The 18,518-nt window shown below is 34.9% G+C and overlaps 1 protein-coding gene across 2 annotated transcripts; it reads left to right on the top strand.

The window, feature by feature from the left end:
• The first annotated feature begins 854 nt into the window (after nucleotides 1-854).
• Nucleotides 855-17,521, top strand: LOC124445983 (la-related protein 1B-like). Of its 2 annotated transcripts, XR_006948315.1 has the most exons (24): nucleotides 855-1,330; nucleotides 1,398-1,456; nucleotides 1,536-1,607; nucleotides 1,744-1,813; nucleotides 5,450-5,635; nucleotides 5,870-6,044; nucleotides 6,180-6,234; nucleotides 6,722-6,811; nucleotides 7,367-7,475; nucleotides 7,770-7,874; nucleotides 8,794-8,882; nucleotides 9,462-9,574; nucleotides 9,907-10,084; nucleotides 10,537-10,578; nucleotides 11,844-12,212; nucleotides 13,045-13,136; nucleotides 13,710-13,900; nucleotides 13,990-14,077; nucleotides 14,164-14,220; nucleotides 14,320-14,429; nucleotides 14,810-14,859; nucleotides 15,215-15,295; nucleotides 15,441-16,408; nucleotides 16,578-17,521. XR_006948315.1 is itself a non-coding variant. In XM_046996771.1 (23 exons), exons 1-23 carry the CDS (start codon nucleotides 1,057-1,059, stop codon nucleotides 16,236-16,238), a joined length of 3,453 nt encoding a protein of 1,150 aa, XP_046852727.1. In that variant the 5' UTR covers nucleotides 855-1,056; the 3' UTR covers nucleotides 16,239-17,521. The 2 variants fall into 2 exon arrangements, 1 of the variants encoding a protein (XP_046852727.1); XM_046996771.1 differs by having other exon boundaries at nucleotides 15,441-17,521.
• The last annotated feature ends 997 nt before the right edge of the window (nucleotides 17,522-18,518 follow it).

Below are 18,518 nucleotides of genomic sequence, written 5' to 3'. Positions count from 1 at the left end.
ATGGCTTTAAATTTGGCCAGAGGCAAAACGCAAATGCCCCCATTAAAGAATTCTCATTCGCCAGTAGCAGAACCAGTGTTGAGCAAAATAAATCAGAGGAGCTACACTTTATACCTCAAACAATGAAATCTTACCTAAATTGACGGCTTGTATTATAAAATAGAGTTTTTCCTTAATCCTACCATGCAATTTGCAACGTTCACAGTAGTAACAATTTCAAAAATATACCAGCGCCTTTTAACATGTATAGACCGGATGGGAATCTCTCCCAGCTGATTTTTTCCACTCATTTTTGAATTTTGTCGACTTGCCGTTCCATTCCCAGACAGAGCCTTTGTTGATATATTCCAGCCGGTTCAGGCTTTCACTCTACCGACTTATCAGTTATAGTCTGTTTGTTTAGTCGTGCTATACAAATTTTTCTGTGTTTACTCATTGCGTAAACAAAAGATTTCTAAAAAATGAATGATGGTTGCCAATGTTCTAAAATTTTAATTACAAGATCAAAACTCACGGCTTTGCATATATCTATGTGCTGATTTCATGCAGAAATACACGCCTGTTGACTTTCAAAGTCCACACAAGTTATATTCAACAAACACAAACCAGGGAGGACTTCACATTGACTGTGAATATAATCATGGAAACGATGTATCGAAGCTCTTACATTTGATTTTAATATTTAAAGCATGTTGTACGTCATTTGTTTCAGGACGGATTTATTTTTATTTTTCCACCCTGGTTATTTTACGTCTACATATTGGTTATTATTTATTCAATCGACTACAATGACGCAGAAAGTAACACGTAGCATTCCAGTTAGTCACGTGAATTTAACGAAAGCGCATGCGTAGTACACTTTGTGTAATAAGTACTTGGCTCCATTTCTCCCTCACCGCTGAAGTGCACATGGTTTACTTCAGTGCTGGCAAAATTTTGGTAATTGTGTCACGGTAGAACTTTTTCGTCGTGTGGAGACGGAATGTTTATGCCAATCGTTTTACGGCAAAACCAGTAAGTGGTGCGTATCATATAACCTTTGTTTTATGGTGTAATATGAGTGAAATCGACACTTCTAATAAGCTGGACGATGAACGATCAACCACGGTTTGGCGCAGTAATTCAACCGCAGGTAATACAGATTCAATGAATACAGTGGATGGTCCTCTAAAGGAAATAGATATGAAAATACTTGAGAACGGAGACAATCGACCCGACGAAGAAAACCTTGCGAATGACACGAAGCAAACTACCAAAATAACAAAAAACCTACCTCCACCCCCCGTAGTGAATCCATGGAATAAGAACGCAAAAAGCAAGACTGAAAAGGGTACGTTAATATGGAAGAAATTGTCTTAGCCAGGTCGTTTGCTTCACTTATTCTTTGAACTATGCAGGAGATGAAAAAGTACCACATCAGGAACCGCTCCAAAAACCAGAAACAAAGAAGGCTAATGTACGATGATCTAGTTTTTCTGATACTGCTTCAAATCAACACGCCGAAGCAATACGTTGATTTTTCGATTTCATTTTAGCAAGAAAAGTTAGCAGATTTTGAAAGTTGGCCAAGCTTGAGGGAAACAAAGGAAAATATCAATGATTATAAGGTATGTTATCTATGTTTGAGTTCTTTATTTCATTCATTGTTCATATGTGCCTCCCCCCGGTTAAATATATTGCGTAATGTGAATAGTCCAACGACGTACGTACTATAGCTTCATTATATTGTAAACAAAATTTTAGAACTCAACTCCCACAGAAGTCTCCAACAGTTCCAATGAGGAAAACATTAAAACAACACCTCGGAAGAAAGGTATGGATTTATGAAAGAATGTTAAATATTGCATGTTAAATATTAAATGTTAAATATTGACCAACCCACACAAATATATGATGCAAATTTCAACTTCTTACATATGTAGTAACATGTACTTAGAAACATACATGGAGATTATATATACTACTTGAGGTGACATCGTAATACAATCTATAGTCCAAAAAACAGTATGTGTTTTTTGGGAGCAAAATTTATACCCTGATGTTAAGCTACATACAGTGGTCGAGTTTGATTTTTTGACTTTTTGTATAGATTTTGCCTAAATGTAATGGTAAATGTCTTCACAATTTATTTGTTGAACTATGTTTTCCTTTTTATCATAATTTTAGATTTTTAAACCACTTGTACATATTTTGCAAAACATGTTTATGCTGCTTTTATGCCTATTCTGTTAATTATAAATCTGTGAGTCATTGCTTGGTAAGAAGACCTTTTTCGTAAATTCAAATGCTAAGAGCATATATTTGTCTTCCTTACCGCAAAAATCTTAAAAAGGCTGATAACATGTAAATATGTGGGTTGTAAAAACAGAGAAACAAGCAAGACCAACATATGTTTTCATTGCTTATAGTATAATTAATACATTCAAAGAATAGAGATTATAAACCACATATAATCATAAAAACAGCTTGCTAAAAAACATTCACTAACACTTTAGATTGATAAAATTTTTTGATGTTTTGACTAAAGAACAAAAATAGTTACAACTGTATATTGAAGAAGAATCTGAAACTTGTAAGCAAATGGCAAAAGAATATTTTTTACTTTGTGTTTACTGAACAATATAACTGGGACCTAAAGTTGCCTTTTCAACTCCTCATTTATTAATGCCACCTCTAGTATTATTTACAAGCTTTATGCTTAGAAGAAGTTTTCAAGAAATGAATTTAGAAGTGTTCTAGTAAACAAGTGTTTGCAATTTTTTTAATATTTTTTTGTCCATGCGTACCTTGCCAATGAAAAGATTGATTTATATAGTGACCTAAGAGCAATATTCTTTGCATAGGCTGGGTTATTTTGTAGCTACTTTGAACTTTAATCCTTTTTACCATTTCAATTGTTTTTACTGATGAGCGTATAACAGCAAAGAATGGCAAAAACCTAGATTTGCAACCACTTGTTTGTCATTTATGTATATAAGAATATTTTTAGATGATAATTAGTTTGAAATTTGTAGCAAAATATAAACTTCACGATACTTCAAAACATTTGACACACAAATCTAGTTTTCTTTACGAGTTAATTTGTTTCTTGTGAAACATGTTCAGTCTCATTTGTGAAAATGAAACAGGATTATACGTAGCTATTTTTCTAAAGCAAGAACTTACATAAACTGTGTTGTGAGACAATCCATAGGTTTTTATTTTACTATAAATTTGTTTTAATAGCAGGTCACTAGATCTTGGCACTCATCAGTTAAATACAATGTACCAATAGTGCTTAAATTATATATTTATACATTGGGATCATATTACAATATAGTGCAGTTGTCATAATTAGGAGTGGTAGTGTGATAAATGTTATTCTCAATGGGGCAGTGTGTGGAGACAAGTTTGGAATGTTTGTTAAGGGAACCTGTGGGTGGCAAATGATGAGGAATTTTCATTAGTCATTCACAATATAAGATGATGAATTCACACTATATGTACAACCTTAATAAATAACAGTGTGCAAATTAGTTGAGAAAAAACAATGTGCAAGTTTTTTTGATAAAAGTGTTTTTTTAGAAGCATAATCAAATCGATATTACGTTAATTATTATATATCGCTAATTGCTAAATTAATATTTTTAAACGTGAACAAATTCATATGATTTACGACAGTGTTTTTCGTTACAACCACTGATCCAGTTACAAATGTATGAGAGAAATTTTTTGCGCGTGTTATTCTCTCCTCTTTTTTTGTGCAAACTTTACAGCGCAATAAATTCACCAAATGGCCATCATCCCAGTACTCAAACGAGTCAGCATTTGATGTTTCCATCCATTTTTTTACTGTATTAACTTTGGTGGTAGGTACAACCTTTTGACGAAAATGGCAAGAAAGGGAAAAGAGAATAACGGAATATACTTTTGCTTTATGATAATTAACAGTAACATCCTTGATGTTTACTTACGATAAAAAACATCATATTTATGTCATATTACAAGCAATATGTAAAAGCAAAAAGTATGGCTGATCAAGGTTGCCATTTTTTCTTAATATTTTGAGCCAAATTTGGCTTCTTTTTCTCACGTTAGGCTTATTTAAAATCAAAATTCCGTTGGTTTATTCTTCAAATTTATTACACTGAAAATACTCAAATTAGCTATGATGCCAAAAACAATACATAACAGTTTACAAAACAATGCAAATGCAAAAATTGATATTAATAATGTATTACACCCCTATTGTCATAAGCATATAAGCACCATATATGTTGACTGTTGGCAGACTTACCAGTCATAAAGTGACAACGTCTTTAAAATTTGATGACATTGTGTCAACATGGATTTTAATATCTTGCAGCGCACTCGTTTATAAAGTAAAGATCAGTAAGATTGAAAATTTTTCAATTGGTCTGGTAGTAATCAATAAAGATGTTTTTTGCATATCGTTTGAAAAAGTGATGTGCAATTGTTTTCATTTAAACTAAAACGATGTGCAAATTGCACATTGCACAACATTAATTTGCACAATGATAAATAATATGTATATAAAAGTACTTAAATACTAAAATGTCATTTTTTCTACTCTGTGTTTCATCTCCATTGAACATTGAACAGTAAAACACAGAGAAGCCAAAAATGATGTTTTAAGATTTAATAAATGTTATTGTTAACATGCTCCACTCAGCTTTTAGTTTAATATTGGTTTACTACTTACTTATGCCCTGCAGATATAATATTGCCAATTATATACATGTACAGTACTGCTCGCGTATATCTTAACGTAAAATCGCTACGCATATGATGATGCACTTTGATATGTGCATGATACAGATATAATGTTTATCTGATCCACATAGCATATACACTGATTATATGCGCATGCACTTTCAAGGTATTTAAACGTGAAGCACTTACCAGAGTTCTCACTCATAACTGTGAAACACTGGATCAATGAAGTCAGGAAAAAGGCTTTCACCTTATGCAAAGAAACAAATTATTGTTCTGTGGAAGGAAGGGAGAATTTTTTCCTGTGCAGCATGCATATAATAAGCAATAGAAGCAATTTCAATTGCTTTAAATGATCCAATAAGCATTCCCTATGAAATAAACGTCCTGCTTCTAATAGACACACTCATCCTACTTCAATTATACATCATTACTATAGTAAGTTGTTGATTTGGCTGAGAAACCCTATATTTAGTTAATGTTTTCTTTTTACTTGTTTAAACTAATGCAATAAAAATGATCTAAACACCCCTCTCTATTAAACGTGTTCTATCTATTAAACACTCCCCTGGAACAGCTAAAATTTACGCACATTATATTTGTATCATATGCGTATAATATGCAAAAAAGTGTTAAGATATGCCTGAGCGGTACTGTATATACGTGTATGTATTCGTTTCAAACATAAGGTTGTCCCATTTGATTTGTTCGCTTATTATCTTTTGTGAAATTTCAGGAAATCGTCAAAAATGGGTTCCCTTACCACTTGACCCTAAAGGAAATGAGGGAGAGAACTTGAATTCTGAGGATAATCAATACAGTCGACGTTCACCAAGCTGGCGTGGTGGTCAAAGAAGTCGAGGTAGGAGAGGTGCTGGTGGTATATATAGAGGTGGGAGAGGACGACGTGGAGGAGGAAGAGGTAGGAAACTGGTAAAAGTGCTTGTTTAAACCACCTTTTTTTGTGTTATTAAGATCTATGATATAAATTATAATTATAATTAAGATATGATATTATAAATATAAAAAAATGTGTGTATAGTCTTGCAATTTGCAGTTTGCAAAGCATTTATTTGGACCTTGGTTTATAAGTAGAGGCATTGTAAGTGAATGTTGTGTGTTTTGACAATTCGTCATGCTTATAATTTACGTTTAGGTTTTGATCTTCAGATGCAGTATGCTAACAACTCATATCAATTCTCTAATCTCACTCCTTATGATACGACAATGTATATGGCTCAGAGCTTCTCAGGAATTTGTTACTATGACAATAGTAATTATAGTAACATGCTTGACCAGTCATTGTTGAAAGATTACATTAGAAGACAAATGTGAGTAAATGAATAAACTTGGCAATGAGCTGTTTCCTGAATAAGTTATTTTTTGTGCTAAATATGTAGCTACATGATTGCATTGTTGATTGTTGTGATGACAAGTGATGACATTAAACTTTACATTTTCTGTAGTGAATACTACTTCAGCACTGAAAATTTGGCTAAGGATGTGTATCTCAGGCAACAGGTATTTTTAAGTAGATGTCCTGCTGATATGTTTTCTGTACTAGTTATTTATTTTAGACCTTCTCAAGACTGCGAGATTTTACACACGACACGCGTGTGTAGTCAACCAATTATTACTGCGCGAGATAATTTCGAAACACTACGCGTGTCTGGGTGTAATCTCGCGTGTCTGGGGTAAGATTTGGCTTCAATTATTTGCTTCAGGTAGCGTTCCATGGTATAACACATATGTATTTACGTCCTCTTTGTGATAACTTACCACGCCCGTATCTACATATGTGTTGTTTATCTGTACCTATACATCATAGTGTTAGTTGTTTTTTTTAACTTCTGGTTTTTGCACCAAAATTTTGGAAAATTTTACTGTTTTTTGGTGATCATGTGACGGTGGTAGCATTCATACATACATAGAGGTTGCATGTTGAAGTAATGAATGGTTAGTGTTGATTAATTTAGCTTCTTCATCTTTTTTTCCTTCCTTGCAACAGATGGATGCAGAAGGTTATATTCCATTGAGCTTGATATCAAGTTTTTACCGTGTACAAGCATTAAGTCAAGACAAAGATCTTATTCGACAGGTTTGTGTCATATCTGATTCATTCAACACTCAAGACACAACAATAGACTTCTGTTCCAGCTAGTGAATAGTCAGAATGTTATTTGTACGTTGACCTTTCGTATTTGTATGGTACCGTGTGCGAATGTATTTATATTTTATTTTAAAGTGGTTGTAGATAGGCTTCTTATTATGAATATATTTAGATACACTCCTCCGTGCACACAATTAATAACCAGGACAAGCAGACAATTTTAAATAAAACAAAATAAAACAGATTCCGAAAACGGACATCTCGTTTTCTTGATATTCAAGATGGTACGAGAGTTTTAGACAACAGATTGTGTACTATTTCGTCTTTATTCCAAAGATATCGTCAGTATCGTATTAGTGTGATGATATCTTTGGAATAAAGACGAAATATTACACAATCTGTTGTCTAAAACTCTTGTATCATCTGGAATATCAAGAAAACGAGATGTCTGTTTTCGGAATCTACTATATTTTGTTTCACATAATTAATTGTAAAGGATTTATTCCGTAAATATATTCAATGGCAAAAATTTTATCACCCCAGGCAATGTTGGAGAGTGATAAGGTTGAAGTGAAAGATGGATTATTGCGCAGTCTAGAGGATCCTACAAAATGGCCAATTTTAGTTTCTCGTAATGTATCCGAAACAAATGGTATGTGATTACGTACATACGTACGTAGAGTTACGTATTTAATGCACAACTGTGAGTAGATGGTATCAGACGTGTACAGTAGTCTGCATCAAAGTACTTTGTCATCGTGCTCAGTTTACGTAGATGATTCTTGTTGATGCCTTTCAAGTGAACAATAATAAATATACATTAAGTTGCTCATGTTTCAAATTACAGTCATAAAAAGCATTGACAGAATTCCTCTCTAGTTTTGAAATTTCTGCATTAAACTTTTTTGCGCATATTTGATTTCAAGTGCTCGCAATCTTTCTTCAGGAATTGCTGAGAATAAAAATGCTCAAGTTGTAAATAAGCCTGAGAAAGAGACAAATAGCGATGATGGCACTACTCAGTTATTACATGTCAATCCAGAAATTAAAGGTATTGGAATATCATGTAGGACAGTAGAACAATTTGTTCTTTTTGTTAGACAGTTGTCCTAGCCATTCCACTTAGTTACGTAATTCTGCCCCGTGTGTTCAGGGCTCGCAAAATCGCCGGACCGACGTCCCGGGGCTGCCGAAATTAGTGTCGTGGAACTATAATCCCCTGACAAATGTCGCGACGAGCAACCATACTTTTGAGTTTTGACCTAAGGATTTTGATTTTAAAAATTTCGTTACATGAAATAAACCCTTGTTTGTCGTTTCGTTTTTTTCATTTTTTATCTCATTTTATGTGGCAAAGCATGGACAAGTCAGAAATGTACCCGCACAACCAATTTTTCAGTGTTATCTTCCCTGAAAGCAACCGAATGTTTCAGAATTTCGCCAGCTGTGTTTACTCTCTTTAGAAACAATTGATTTCTTAAGAAAGTGAAAAAGGATAATGCTTCTAAATTTGCATAGCATGACTAAACTGGCATGCTGGCTATGCTACTCTTTCGTAATAAAGACATTTACAAACATCTACTGTTTCGTATTGATTTGGTTTGCAGCGTTCTATTTCTAAATAAATTGATTTTGAGATCATTAAGGTTGTCGTCCGGAGAAACTTCCAGCTACATCCTTGTGAAGTTTCAAATATTTCGAATTTTTTTACGTACATAATAAAGAAGTTCTTGGAGGGTAATAGTATAGCTTTTGTGTTGTTTGGCTTTAGTAATGGCACCGCGTACAACAAACATCAACAAATATTTACGTGCCATGAAGCACTGTGGTTAACGTTGACTCTATTGTCTCGCTCTTGTATTCAGAGTATAGCACACTGGTTAAATTTAAAATTTAAGCAAGTAATGGTAAATGGGTTTCCAGATGCTGATTTTATAGATGATTACGCTTAGCATCTATTTTTACTCCAGCAAACTCGTCACTGGATGGCAACAAAGCTCCATTGGAGTTTGAATGGAAGGAAGTTCGTAGGAAGAAGCCTCATAAGACTCCAGATAAGGTAAAACTAACTTTTTTCTATTTTTTAACGGCAAAGTTTCCATAGACATTGTAAACTCTCGGTAGATCGAATGCAATTTATGTTCGTCAACGATATTATGAACGGTCTGAAAAAATGAACTTCCTATCTTACATGGCTGCCGCTGAAGTCATTGCAATTTTATCAGAGAAGAAGTTGAATGGTGGTATGGTCATAAAAAAATTTCTTTCTCTTGTTTCTGAAATTACATATCTTTCACATGAATATTTGTGTTCTTTCGCCTATTACATTGAAGCCACGTAAATTATGCCTTTTTTTTGTTTTCGTTTCTCCTAAACAAACACAAGCATATTTCTGAGACTAAAGGGACATAATTTTCTAATTTGATGATAATTTTGGGGGATAAATTAGCAATGCTTGAAGCGTAATATGCCATTTTTTGTTCCCAAGGCTATGACGAGTGAGATGCGAATGCTTGAGTGGACTGTTCATGCGCAGATAATTTTTTGAATAGTTTTTAACTTAGCGATTGGATCCCTAGGAGTGAGCTGTCAATATTTTATCCATTATGTAGTTTGGTTTTTGTCGTTTTTTATTTAGAGTTTACCCAAGACAAAAGTGAGTGCTGGTATTACATTTCAGCAAGAAGAGTTAGATTTTAAATTCGACGAAGAGCTTGTTGGCATGGGAAAGTTTAAAGATTACAAAGAATGGTATGTGTTCAATATGTCTGCGTCCTTTGCTCGTCTGCTATATGTTCACATTAATTATCAGTTATTATTTACGCAAGCTCTATATAATCTTAGCCAAGCTCTACCCTGTTTGAACTTTGTAGGGAATACCTAAAAAAGTGTTGTATTCCAATATAGACGCCCTGTTTAATGAATTATATTTGACTCTACGTACTTCTAATTGTCATCAATGAAAAAAAGTGTTTTGGAAAATATGAAGCTGGGTGGTTGTTGATACGCCTTAATATTGGCATATGCACTGCTTTAATGCCAGTTGTAGCGAGGACAAATCGTTTTGTTAATGCATCGTTTAGCTCTGATGATTCTGATGATGATCTGGACGATTATGATGTCGGAAATATTATGATTGTTACACAAACACCTCCTCCTGCAAACAAGAAACATGACAGAACGGGAAATTTCGTCAAACGTGCCCGACTTACTGGTGAATTTGCCAAAATTATCAACGATGGGTTATACTTTTACGAGCAGGTAGGATCCACATTCACCCAGGGAGGGAGGGGTGCGGTTGTTGTGCACGTGTGAAAAGTTAAAACACCCTCAGACGAACCACTGAAATCAAATCCACACTAGACGGACTGACTGACATCTTATACAAAATAGAGAACCAGTAACCCTTATTGGTTTTTATTGCAAACTGCCTGCGATAATGTCTTGCAATATGAATGTTGTAGAAAGCATTTTCAATTGTTAAGTGGCGTGTTTGTAGAAAGCTATTTCAATTACAAAGCAAACTGTTTGCAAGAATTATAGTACGGGCCCTTCTTAGTTTCACTTTGTTTTGTAGCTATGCAAAACATTGCATGTCTCATCAAGGTGAAATATATTTCAAAAAGGCGAATTTCTTAAGAGCTTCCGTGTTTTATCATTACTTTACAATACCACATTGAAATGATTGAACTCTAAAATATTCTCCTATCTAGGATCTTTGGGATGATAGTGACGAAAGTTACCTGAGTAAAAAGGTATTCACATGTCGTAGCTCGTATTTGTAATTTTATCGATTGTTGTTTGTTGTAGCAGCAGCATAGTTTGCTCGCTAGTTTCAGTCATGCTACGTATGTAATAGTTTGCTCGCTAGTTTCAGTCATGCTATGTATGTGTTAGTTTGCTCGCTAGTTTCAATCATGCTACGTATGTAATAGTTTGCTGGCTAGTTTCAATCATGCTACGTATGTAATAGTTTGCTCGCTAGTTTCAGTCATGCTATGTATGTAATAGTTTGCTGGCTAGTTTCAATCATGCTACGTATGTAATAGTTTGCTCGCTAGTTTCAGTCATGCTATGTATGTAATAGTTTGCTCGCTAGTTTCAATCATGCTACGTATGTAATAGTTTGCTGGCTAGTTTCAATCATGCTACGTATGTAATAGTTTGCTGGCTAGTTTCAATCATGCTACGTATGTAATTGTTTGCTCGCTAGTTTCAATCATGCTACGTATGTAATAGTTTGCTGGCTAGTTTCAATCATGCTACGTATGTAATAGTTTGCTCGCTAGTTTCAGTCATGCTATGTATGTAATAGTTTGCTCGCTAGTTTCAGTCATGCTACGTATGTAATAGTTTGCTCGCTAGTTTCAATCATGCTACGTATGTAATAGTTTGCTCGCTAGTTTCAGTCATGCTACGTATGTAATAGTTTGCTCGCTAGTTTCAATCATGCTACGTATGTAATAGTTTGCTGGCTAGTTTCAGTCATGCTATGTATGTAATAGTTTGCTGGCTAGTTTCAGTCATGCTATGTATGTAATAGTTTGCTGGCTAGTTTCAGTCATACTATGTATGTAATAGTTTGCTCGCTGGCTTCAGTCATGCTACGTATGTAATAGTTTGCTCGCTGGCTTCAGTCATGCTATGTATGTAATAGTTTGCTCGCTAGTTTCAGTCATGCTATGTAAATATTTAAATTGGGCATCTTTCATTTCTTTGCAATTCAATTGCTTTTACAGTGAATGTACCGTTTCTGAATATTTGTGATGAAAAACATACTTAATAAGCTGCTGTAATACAGCATGTTTTTTATTCAAATTGAGACAAATCATGAAAATATGTTTCGTCAGAATGAACACAAATTATCCAAATCACATGGAGAAGCAATCCGACTTATTTGACTAATGAAGAAGTGAACGTTTATGTCGAGCTAATCATAGCAATAAGTGTTTACAATATAATTATTTAAAAAAAACATTTACAAAAGTGTCTTTAAGTATTGTGTTTTATGCATGTCTAGATTGAACTTTCATCGTCGTGGAAGAAAGTCGACGTCATTTCGAGAGATTACTTCGACATCCTAAATACTGATGTTCGTCCAAGATCCAGGAGCGATTATGTCACAATGGACCAGCAAAATTTTCCGGAGCAGCTGCAACTTACAGAAATATTAAATCAGTTGTCGCCTAGTGCCCCTGCGTTCCGTCCACGAGCAATGACGACTCCGGACGATCAGTTATCGAGATCACTTCCCACCAACGTGCCAGGTCCAGCTTCCCCCAGTAAACGGCCTAAAGGTTCTCGTACTCCGAAGCATCTAAAAGACAACAGAATTGCTCCCCGTTTTTACCCTGCAATTAGTAAAGAAAAATTGTCCGATGATGGCTTGGTGAGTACATATGCACATATGAGTGGTGAAGTTTTTATGCGCGACAAAACGGGGAAATAAAAATTATATGCCTAAAATTTCCTATAGTATCTGATTGAACATACGATTTTCTTCACTAGTGAAAAACGTCGTATCTGCATTCTGATTGGACATGCGATATTTTTCACTTGTGAAAAAATGCAAACGACTTTCATTGCCTATGGTTATCAGCATTAAAATCAAAGAAAACAAAAACGATCTTTTTTGATTTTCGTTTACGTATTAATGACTTTGCAATTAGTCGAGATACTATCCGTGAGCGAATTCAAAACAAATGTAAGGAAAGTAAAAACAACAAAATGCACGACATTGGATTTCTTCAGTAATTTTCATCGTTGAAACATGAATTTCGAAGCAAGGAGAACATTCCCGCCAAGCAACTTTAATGAATATCTAAGCGAGTTTATTACGCTTCCCTTCGAAAGAAAAAAGACAACGTAAAATACGAATCTAGTTCCTAGAGAGGAATTACCTTTCATAATGTTAAGACAGAAATGGCGGGAAAATGCACTCGTTAAAAAGGATTGAAAACAAACTCGTTCGCTACACTCGTTTGTTTTCATTCCTTCTCAAATCGTGCATGAAAATCGTAAGCACTCACCAATCGTGAAGTATTTATATCGTACGTAGACGTGTAGATTGTATAATCAATGAGAAATATTTTGGATATGAACAATTACTAATTATCCGTGTACAATTTAGTCTGGTAAATTGTCGTTATTCAATTGATATCGATTGTTTGCGTTTCTCCATTAGAAAAAACTATTATAATGCTATTTATTTGTTTGCATAGCCCAAGAAACGAAAAACCAAATATAGCAAGAATCCTCCTGTCGAGCAGCATGTTGGTTGGATTATGGGAAGTAAACCACTTCCTTCATCGAGGTACCTAAATAGTGAACTTACTCGGATGACTTCGCAAACCTCAACTCGTACATAAATAGTGAACTTACTCGGATGACTTGCAAACCTCAACTCGTACATAAATAGTGAACTTACTCGGATGACTTCGCAAACCTCAACTAGTACATAAATAGTGAACTTACTCGGATGACTTCGCAAACCTCAACTAGTACATAAATAGTGAACTTACTCGGATGACTTTGCAAACGTCAACTCGTACATAAATAGTGAACTTACTCGGATGACTTCGCAAACGTCAACTCGTACATAAATAGTGAACTTACTCGGATGACTTCGCAAACCTCAACTCGTACATAAATAGTGAACTTACTCGGATGACTTTGCAAACGTCAACTCGTACATAAATAGTGAACTTACTCGGATGACTTCGCAAACGTCAACTCGTACATAAATAGTGAACTTACTCGGATGACTTCGCAAACCTCAACCAAAAGTGCATCTAAAATTTATTCAGTAGCTTGACTTTTCATTTTCTCCAATTATGATTAAAAGGCCGCTGAATTCAGATTGAATTTGTTATTTGTCGTTACACAGTGCTTCTGCGGGCGCATCTCCAGTACAATCTCCATCTTTTCTTGGACCCAATCTTCCATCGACGTCGTCTTCTCACTATGGCTCCGCTCCCATTTCATTCCCACATTTTCAGCATCCTTCTCATGAACTTTTAAAAGAGAATGGATTTACTCAACAGCTGTATCACAAATTCCGTCAAAAATGTTTTAAAGGTGCGCATGTTGAATGTGTGTTTATCTAGCGTTAACTTTTGTTGCAAATAAGAATTAAAATTTAATGACGATATTTTTTGTTGAGATAGAAAGGACGAAGAATGGAATTGGCCATTCACCAGAAATGAACACACTTTACCGCTTTTGGTCGTTTTTCCTTCGTTCACATTTCAACCGGTAACTATTACTGAAAAATCAGTCAGATTTAGTTTCTATATTTTATAATGTACGCATTTTACTTGGAAAGTTGAATAATTTTCTAGAAAAATGTACACCGAATTTAGAAAATATGCCAACGAAGATGCAAGAGCCGGCTATAGGTACGTTGTTATGCAGTGCATGTGTGGGGGATGAAAGTACCGTCTTCGTTTGTTTGCCAACTGTTTAAATATGTGTTCATTTTTGTTTCTTGATATTAGATATGGCGTGGAGTGTTTATTCAGGTTCTATAGTTATGGTTTAGAGAAAAAGTTCCGAGCGGATCTTTTCCAAGACTTCCAGGAAGAAACTCTTTCCGATCATGATTTTGGTAAGCATAGTACCAGTTATTAAAGTAGTGACGGTACTCGTGATTTTGGTAAGCATAGTACCAGTTATAAATGTAGTGACGGTACGCGTGATTTTGGTAAGCATAGTACCAGTTATAAATGTAGTGACGGTACTCGTGATTTTGGTAAGCATAGTACCAGTTCTTAAAGTAGTGGCGGTATTCATGATTTTGGTTAGCGTAGTACCAATTATTAAAGTAGTGACGGTACTCGTGATTTTGGTAAGCATAGTACCAGTTATTAAAGTAGTGACGGTACTCGTAATTTTGGTAAGCATAGCACCAGTTATTAAAGAAGTAGCAGTACTGTGATGACGTTTGATTTGATTTGTTAAACAACGTAACAACGTATATTTTGACAGGATTTCTTTATGGACTGGAAAAGTTTTGGGCGTTCTTGAAATACTATAAGGTACATATGTTGAGTGGCTTTCTCTTTCGTTTCTCGATGATTATTTTAATTGTATTGTATATTGTCTTTTCATCCATTTGAAATGTTGTGTATTCAGGCGTAATAAACGTTTCATGTTTTCTTTCATCAAAATATGAAAATCAAAAGTTTCTGTCAAATGATGATGTACAATTTGGTAGATGTAGAAAATGGTGCAGAATTTTCACTGACAAATACATGAACTTGCCTAAACCTAAACCTTAATGTAAAAGAGTTTAAAAATTTATTAAAGAAATTTTCTCAGATATATTTATCAGCAGGGGCTAAATAGGCGCCTCATTTTGTTTATTTTGAAATTTTTATGATGAATTTTTAGGGAGAAACCTTACCTGATATAAGTCCTGAGATTACCAAAAGGCTTGAAAAATATAAAACAATCGACGACTTTCGGAGTGACGTAAGTACTGGGTGTTGTAACTTTAGTATTTCTGTGATATGAAATGTAACATTTTTTAGGCAATGATCAACTGGTATGTTTTTTTAATTTTACTATTTGTTGTTACGTGCATTTTGTCATAATTTTGTTGTGCTCTTTGTTATAGCCATTGAACAAAGTTGCAGAAGAAAACGATTCGGGGGGAAAGCTTTCTACGAAAGTTAATGCCATGGGGAAAATCGAATCAAGAAAAGAAGGTCATGATAAACGTACCCCAAGCCAAATACAGTTGGATAAAGAGCAGAAAGTTGATAGCAGTAACAGTGAAGCTCACACTGCCACTATTACAACTGATAAACATAGGGTAAAGGGTGAGAAAAAACTATCTTCAAAGACTAAAGATAGTGAAAGCAAGTTAACAGGAGGTCAAGATATGGAACTAGAGAACTTCGAGAAAGTAGGATCGAGTTCTAATATGAGTAACCAAGTGAACAATAATCAACGTAGATCAAATAAAAATAACCCATCTGTATCCAAAACTCATCTTCGTTATGATGTCAGCTCATCAAATGACGATCATAAACCATCATCATCAAGAGGTCACAAAGTGAATCGAGCACATCAAGGCCTTTCCAAAGAACAGCGTTCGTTATCAAGTAATAAGGAAGTGCACTCTAAGCAACTTTCGTCTAAGGATCACATGAACAAAAATCAACCAGCTATGGAGAAAGCACAACAAAAATCTTCTAAAGAACAACATTCCTTGTCGAAGTGCTCCAAGCAAGATACGTCAAAGAAACAGCAGAAAAGTGAAAAAAAAGTGCTTTCACAAAAAAAACTTGATCAACCTACGAATCAGGCAAAAAACGCTAATCACACGACAAACACTTTAGCTAAAAACGAAAACTTGTCTGGTAGTAACAGTAAAGAATTGCAGACAGACAGCAACTTAAAGGAACGTTAAAAGCAAGTTAGTGGAAGTTGCTTTTAAAGATGTTTTTTGACGAGTGTCAACATAAGGTCGACTTCCTAGTTGCCTTTATTCATAATGGTCATTGGAAAGTTCAAAAAAGGCAATGTTCTCCAATGATGTGGGATGCTCTTTGTGAACACACGTATTCTTTACTTTGTGAACACACGTATTCTTTACTTTGTGAACACACGTATTCTTTACTTTGTGAACACACGTATTCTTTACTTTGTGAACACACGTATTCTTTACTTTGTGAACACACGTATTCTTTACTTTGTGAACACACGTATTCTTTACTTTGTGAACACACGTATTCTTTACTTTGTGAACACACGTATTCTTGCATAGTGTCTTTCGCTTCTTTGCCCTCATTTTCAGAGTTTTTAGTTTTAGAATGCACGAAAAACTTTTACATAGACATTCACTCACCGGTCTCTAGACTTTACTAAGTATACGGTTTAGTTATGTACAATATTTGTGTCGTCCATTTAAACATGTAATTCCTCCTCGACTCGTGAAGTGATTAAGAAGCTGACGATGTTTCATGCGAAGAACGCCATTTGAATAGAGAACATTGGGTGCACTGTGTAGTTGTTGGTCACAACCAAAGATACAATTATCATGTTGCACGACTTTCAGGAAATCTCTTGGTTGACTTGAGTTATTTGTCAAGCAATTATCTGAAAGCAATTTGACGTCATTGTTGTATGGAGTCGCGATTGCTTTGTTAAACAAAGTGGATTGTATACTATTTGTAATTTGACGTTGAAGAAAATGCACATTCTGAGTGAGTGCATTGATCAAATTGTGTTTGTTTCTTGCAGCTCGCCAAGTCGTGGCTTTCTGACATTGTGAATTCTATTGACAAGACTGTCTCTTGCTGTTTTGAGATTACACAATTTTAATATCACGTATTTTTAAAACTATGGAAACAGAGCTCCATAATGATTTGAGGATTTCAGAAACTTGGCTGTTTGTGCCCTTCGTGCATGTTTCAACGATTCATTCGCCTGTGAAGTCATGATAAAAAAATGCCATCATAATGTTCCTCTCATATTGATGAAAGCGATTATTTGAACAGATTTAGAAACATTTACGGTCATTTTGTTTGTTAACTTACGTCCCGTTTGTTTTATTAGATTGCTCTGGTTTTTAATTTATTAAGATGCGGTATCATATTATGTTTTTGGTTTTCTTCCGAGAGAGAATTTAATAGCTTTATTATTTATATGTCTATGTAGAAATTTGAAATTAAATACCATTTCATCCTTGAACGTCTTACATGTTTATTTTTAAAAAAGTGAAACGTCTCCCAACAACGAGCAGATTTCGCTATGCTCACTGTATCTCATACTAAAGCTTATTTCTTTCGTTGATTGATATTTCGATGTGTCAATCTTGTTTGTACAATCAATGGAAAAGTGAAGAGTGAAACAAAATGCCAAAGAAACAAATATTCATTTTTTAAAATAAGTCATAGCGGAGGCAGCCGAATCTCGCACGGTGCCACCAAATAAAAGGTTAATTTGGTGGAGTACTTATAAAAAATGCTTTATTAAGCCTTTTTAATCCAAAATACAACTAAACCTTGAAAAAACATCGGGTTACTTTAATCAAGTGAAACACAAGAAAATGATGGTAATAAGTTTCGTGATTGACGCGCGATAAGATTCTTAATTTCTTAAATGTTCTAACCATTTCAATGTGAACCTAGTATGGAAAGCCAAAAGCTCGTTCGGCCTCACGATTTTCATATTGGGGGGAGCGCAGTCTCTAGGCACCCCTCCTACACCCACCTCCCTTGGTGCGACGGAATTAATGACAATGATTTCATGGAACTGGGTGAAATTGAGGACCTTGCAAGCGTCCTGCTGCGATTAATTAGGCCTGCTTACTCAATCCATTTCAGAATCTCATACAACACTAATCTCACCGTTAACGAACACCGGCGAAAGTCCTTGCAATGGTTTGGGACAGTTATCTATGTTGCAGCTGAATTATTTTAATGCTTTAAAATTGAGCAATAGCAACAAGCTAAACTTTAACCTTAAGTAGGCATTCCTTATTTGGAGGCGTCATTCTGGCACCATTATATTGTTGACATGATGAAATAATATGTTGGTACCTTCATTATCTCGAGCTATCTTCGTATTATATTGCCCATCTGGTGTATTGTTTTAAATGAACTCAGTTAAAAACAGACCTAAATTGCAATTATTTAACACACTCGCCATGGGGGCACTCATCCATTGCAGATGCACTTGTGTAAAA

The sequence above is a fragment of the Xenia sp. Carnegie-2017 genome, unplaced genomic scaffold (genome assembly GCF_021976095.1).
Source record: "Xenia sp. Carnegie-2017 unplaced genomic scaffold, XeniaSp_v1 HiC_scaffold_22, whole genome shotgun sequence".
NCBI lineage: Eukaryota > Metazoa > Cnidaria > Anthozoa > Malacalcyonacea > Xeniidae > Xenia > Xenia sp. Carnegie-2017.
The sequence above is the reverse complement of the archived record's forward strand: the minus strand, read 5'-3'. Positions and strand labels throughout refer to the sequence as shown.

What these genes read in the sequence shown, in the direction of transcription:
- LOC124445983 (XM_046996771.1), top strand. Translation starts at nt 1,057, where the DNA reads ATGAGTGAAATCGACACTTCTAATAAGCTGGACGATGAACGATCAACC. An exon ending in AAAATATCAATGATTATAAG is followed by an intron (nt 1,608 to 1,743) that starts GTATGTTATCTA and finishes ACAAAATTTTAG; the next exon opens with AACTCAACTCCCACAGAAGT. An exon ending in TAATGTATCCGAAACAAATG is followed by an intron (nt 7,476 to 7,769) that starts GTATGTGATTAC and finishes ATCTTTCTTCAG; the next exon opens with GAATTGCTGAGAATAAAAAT.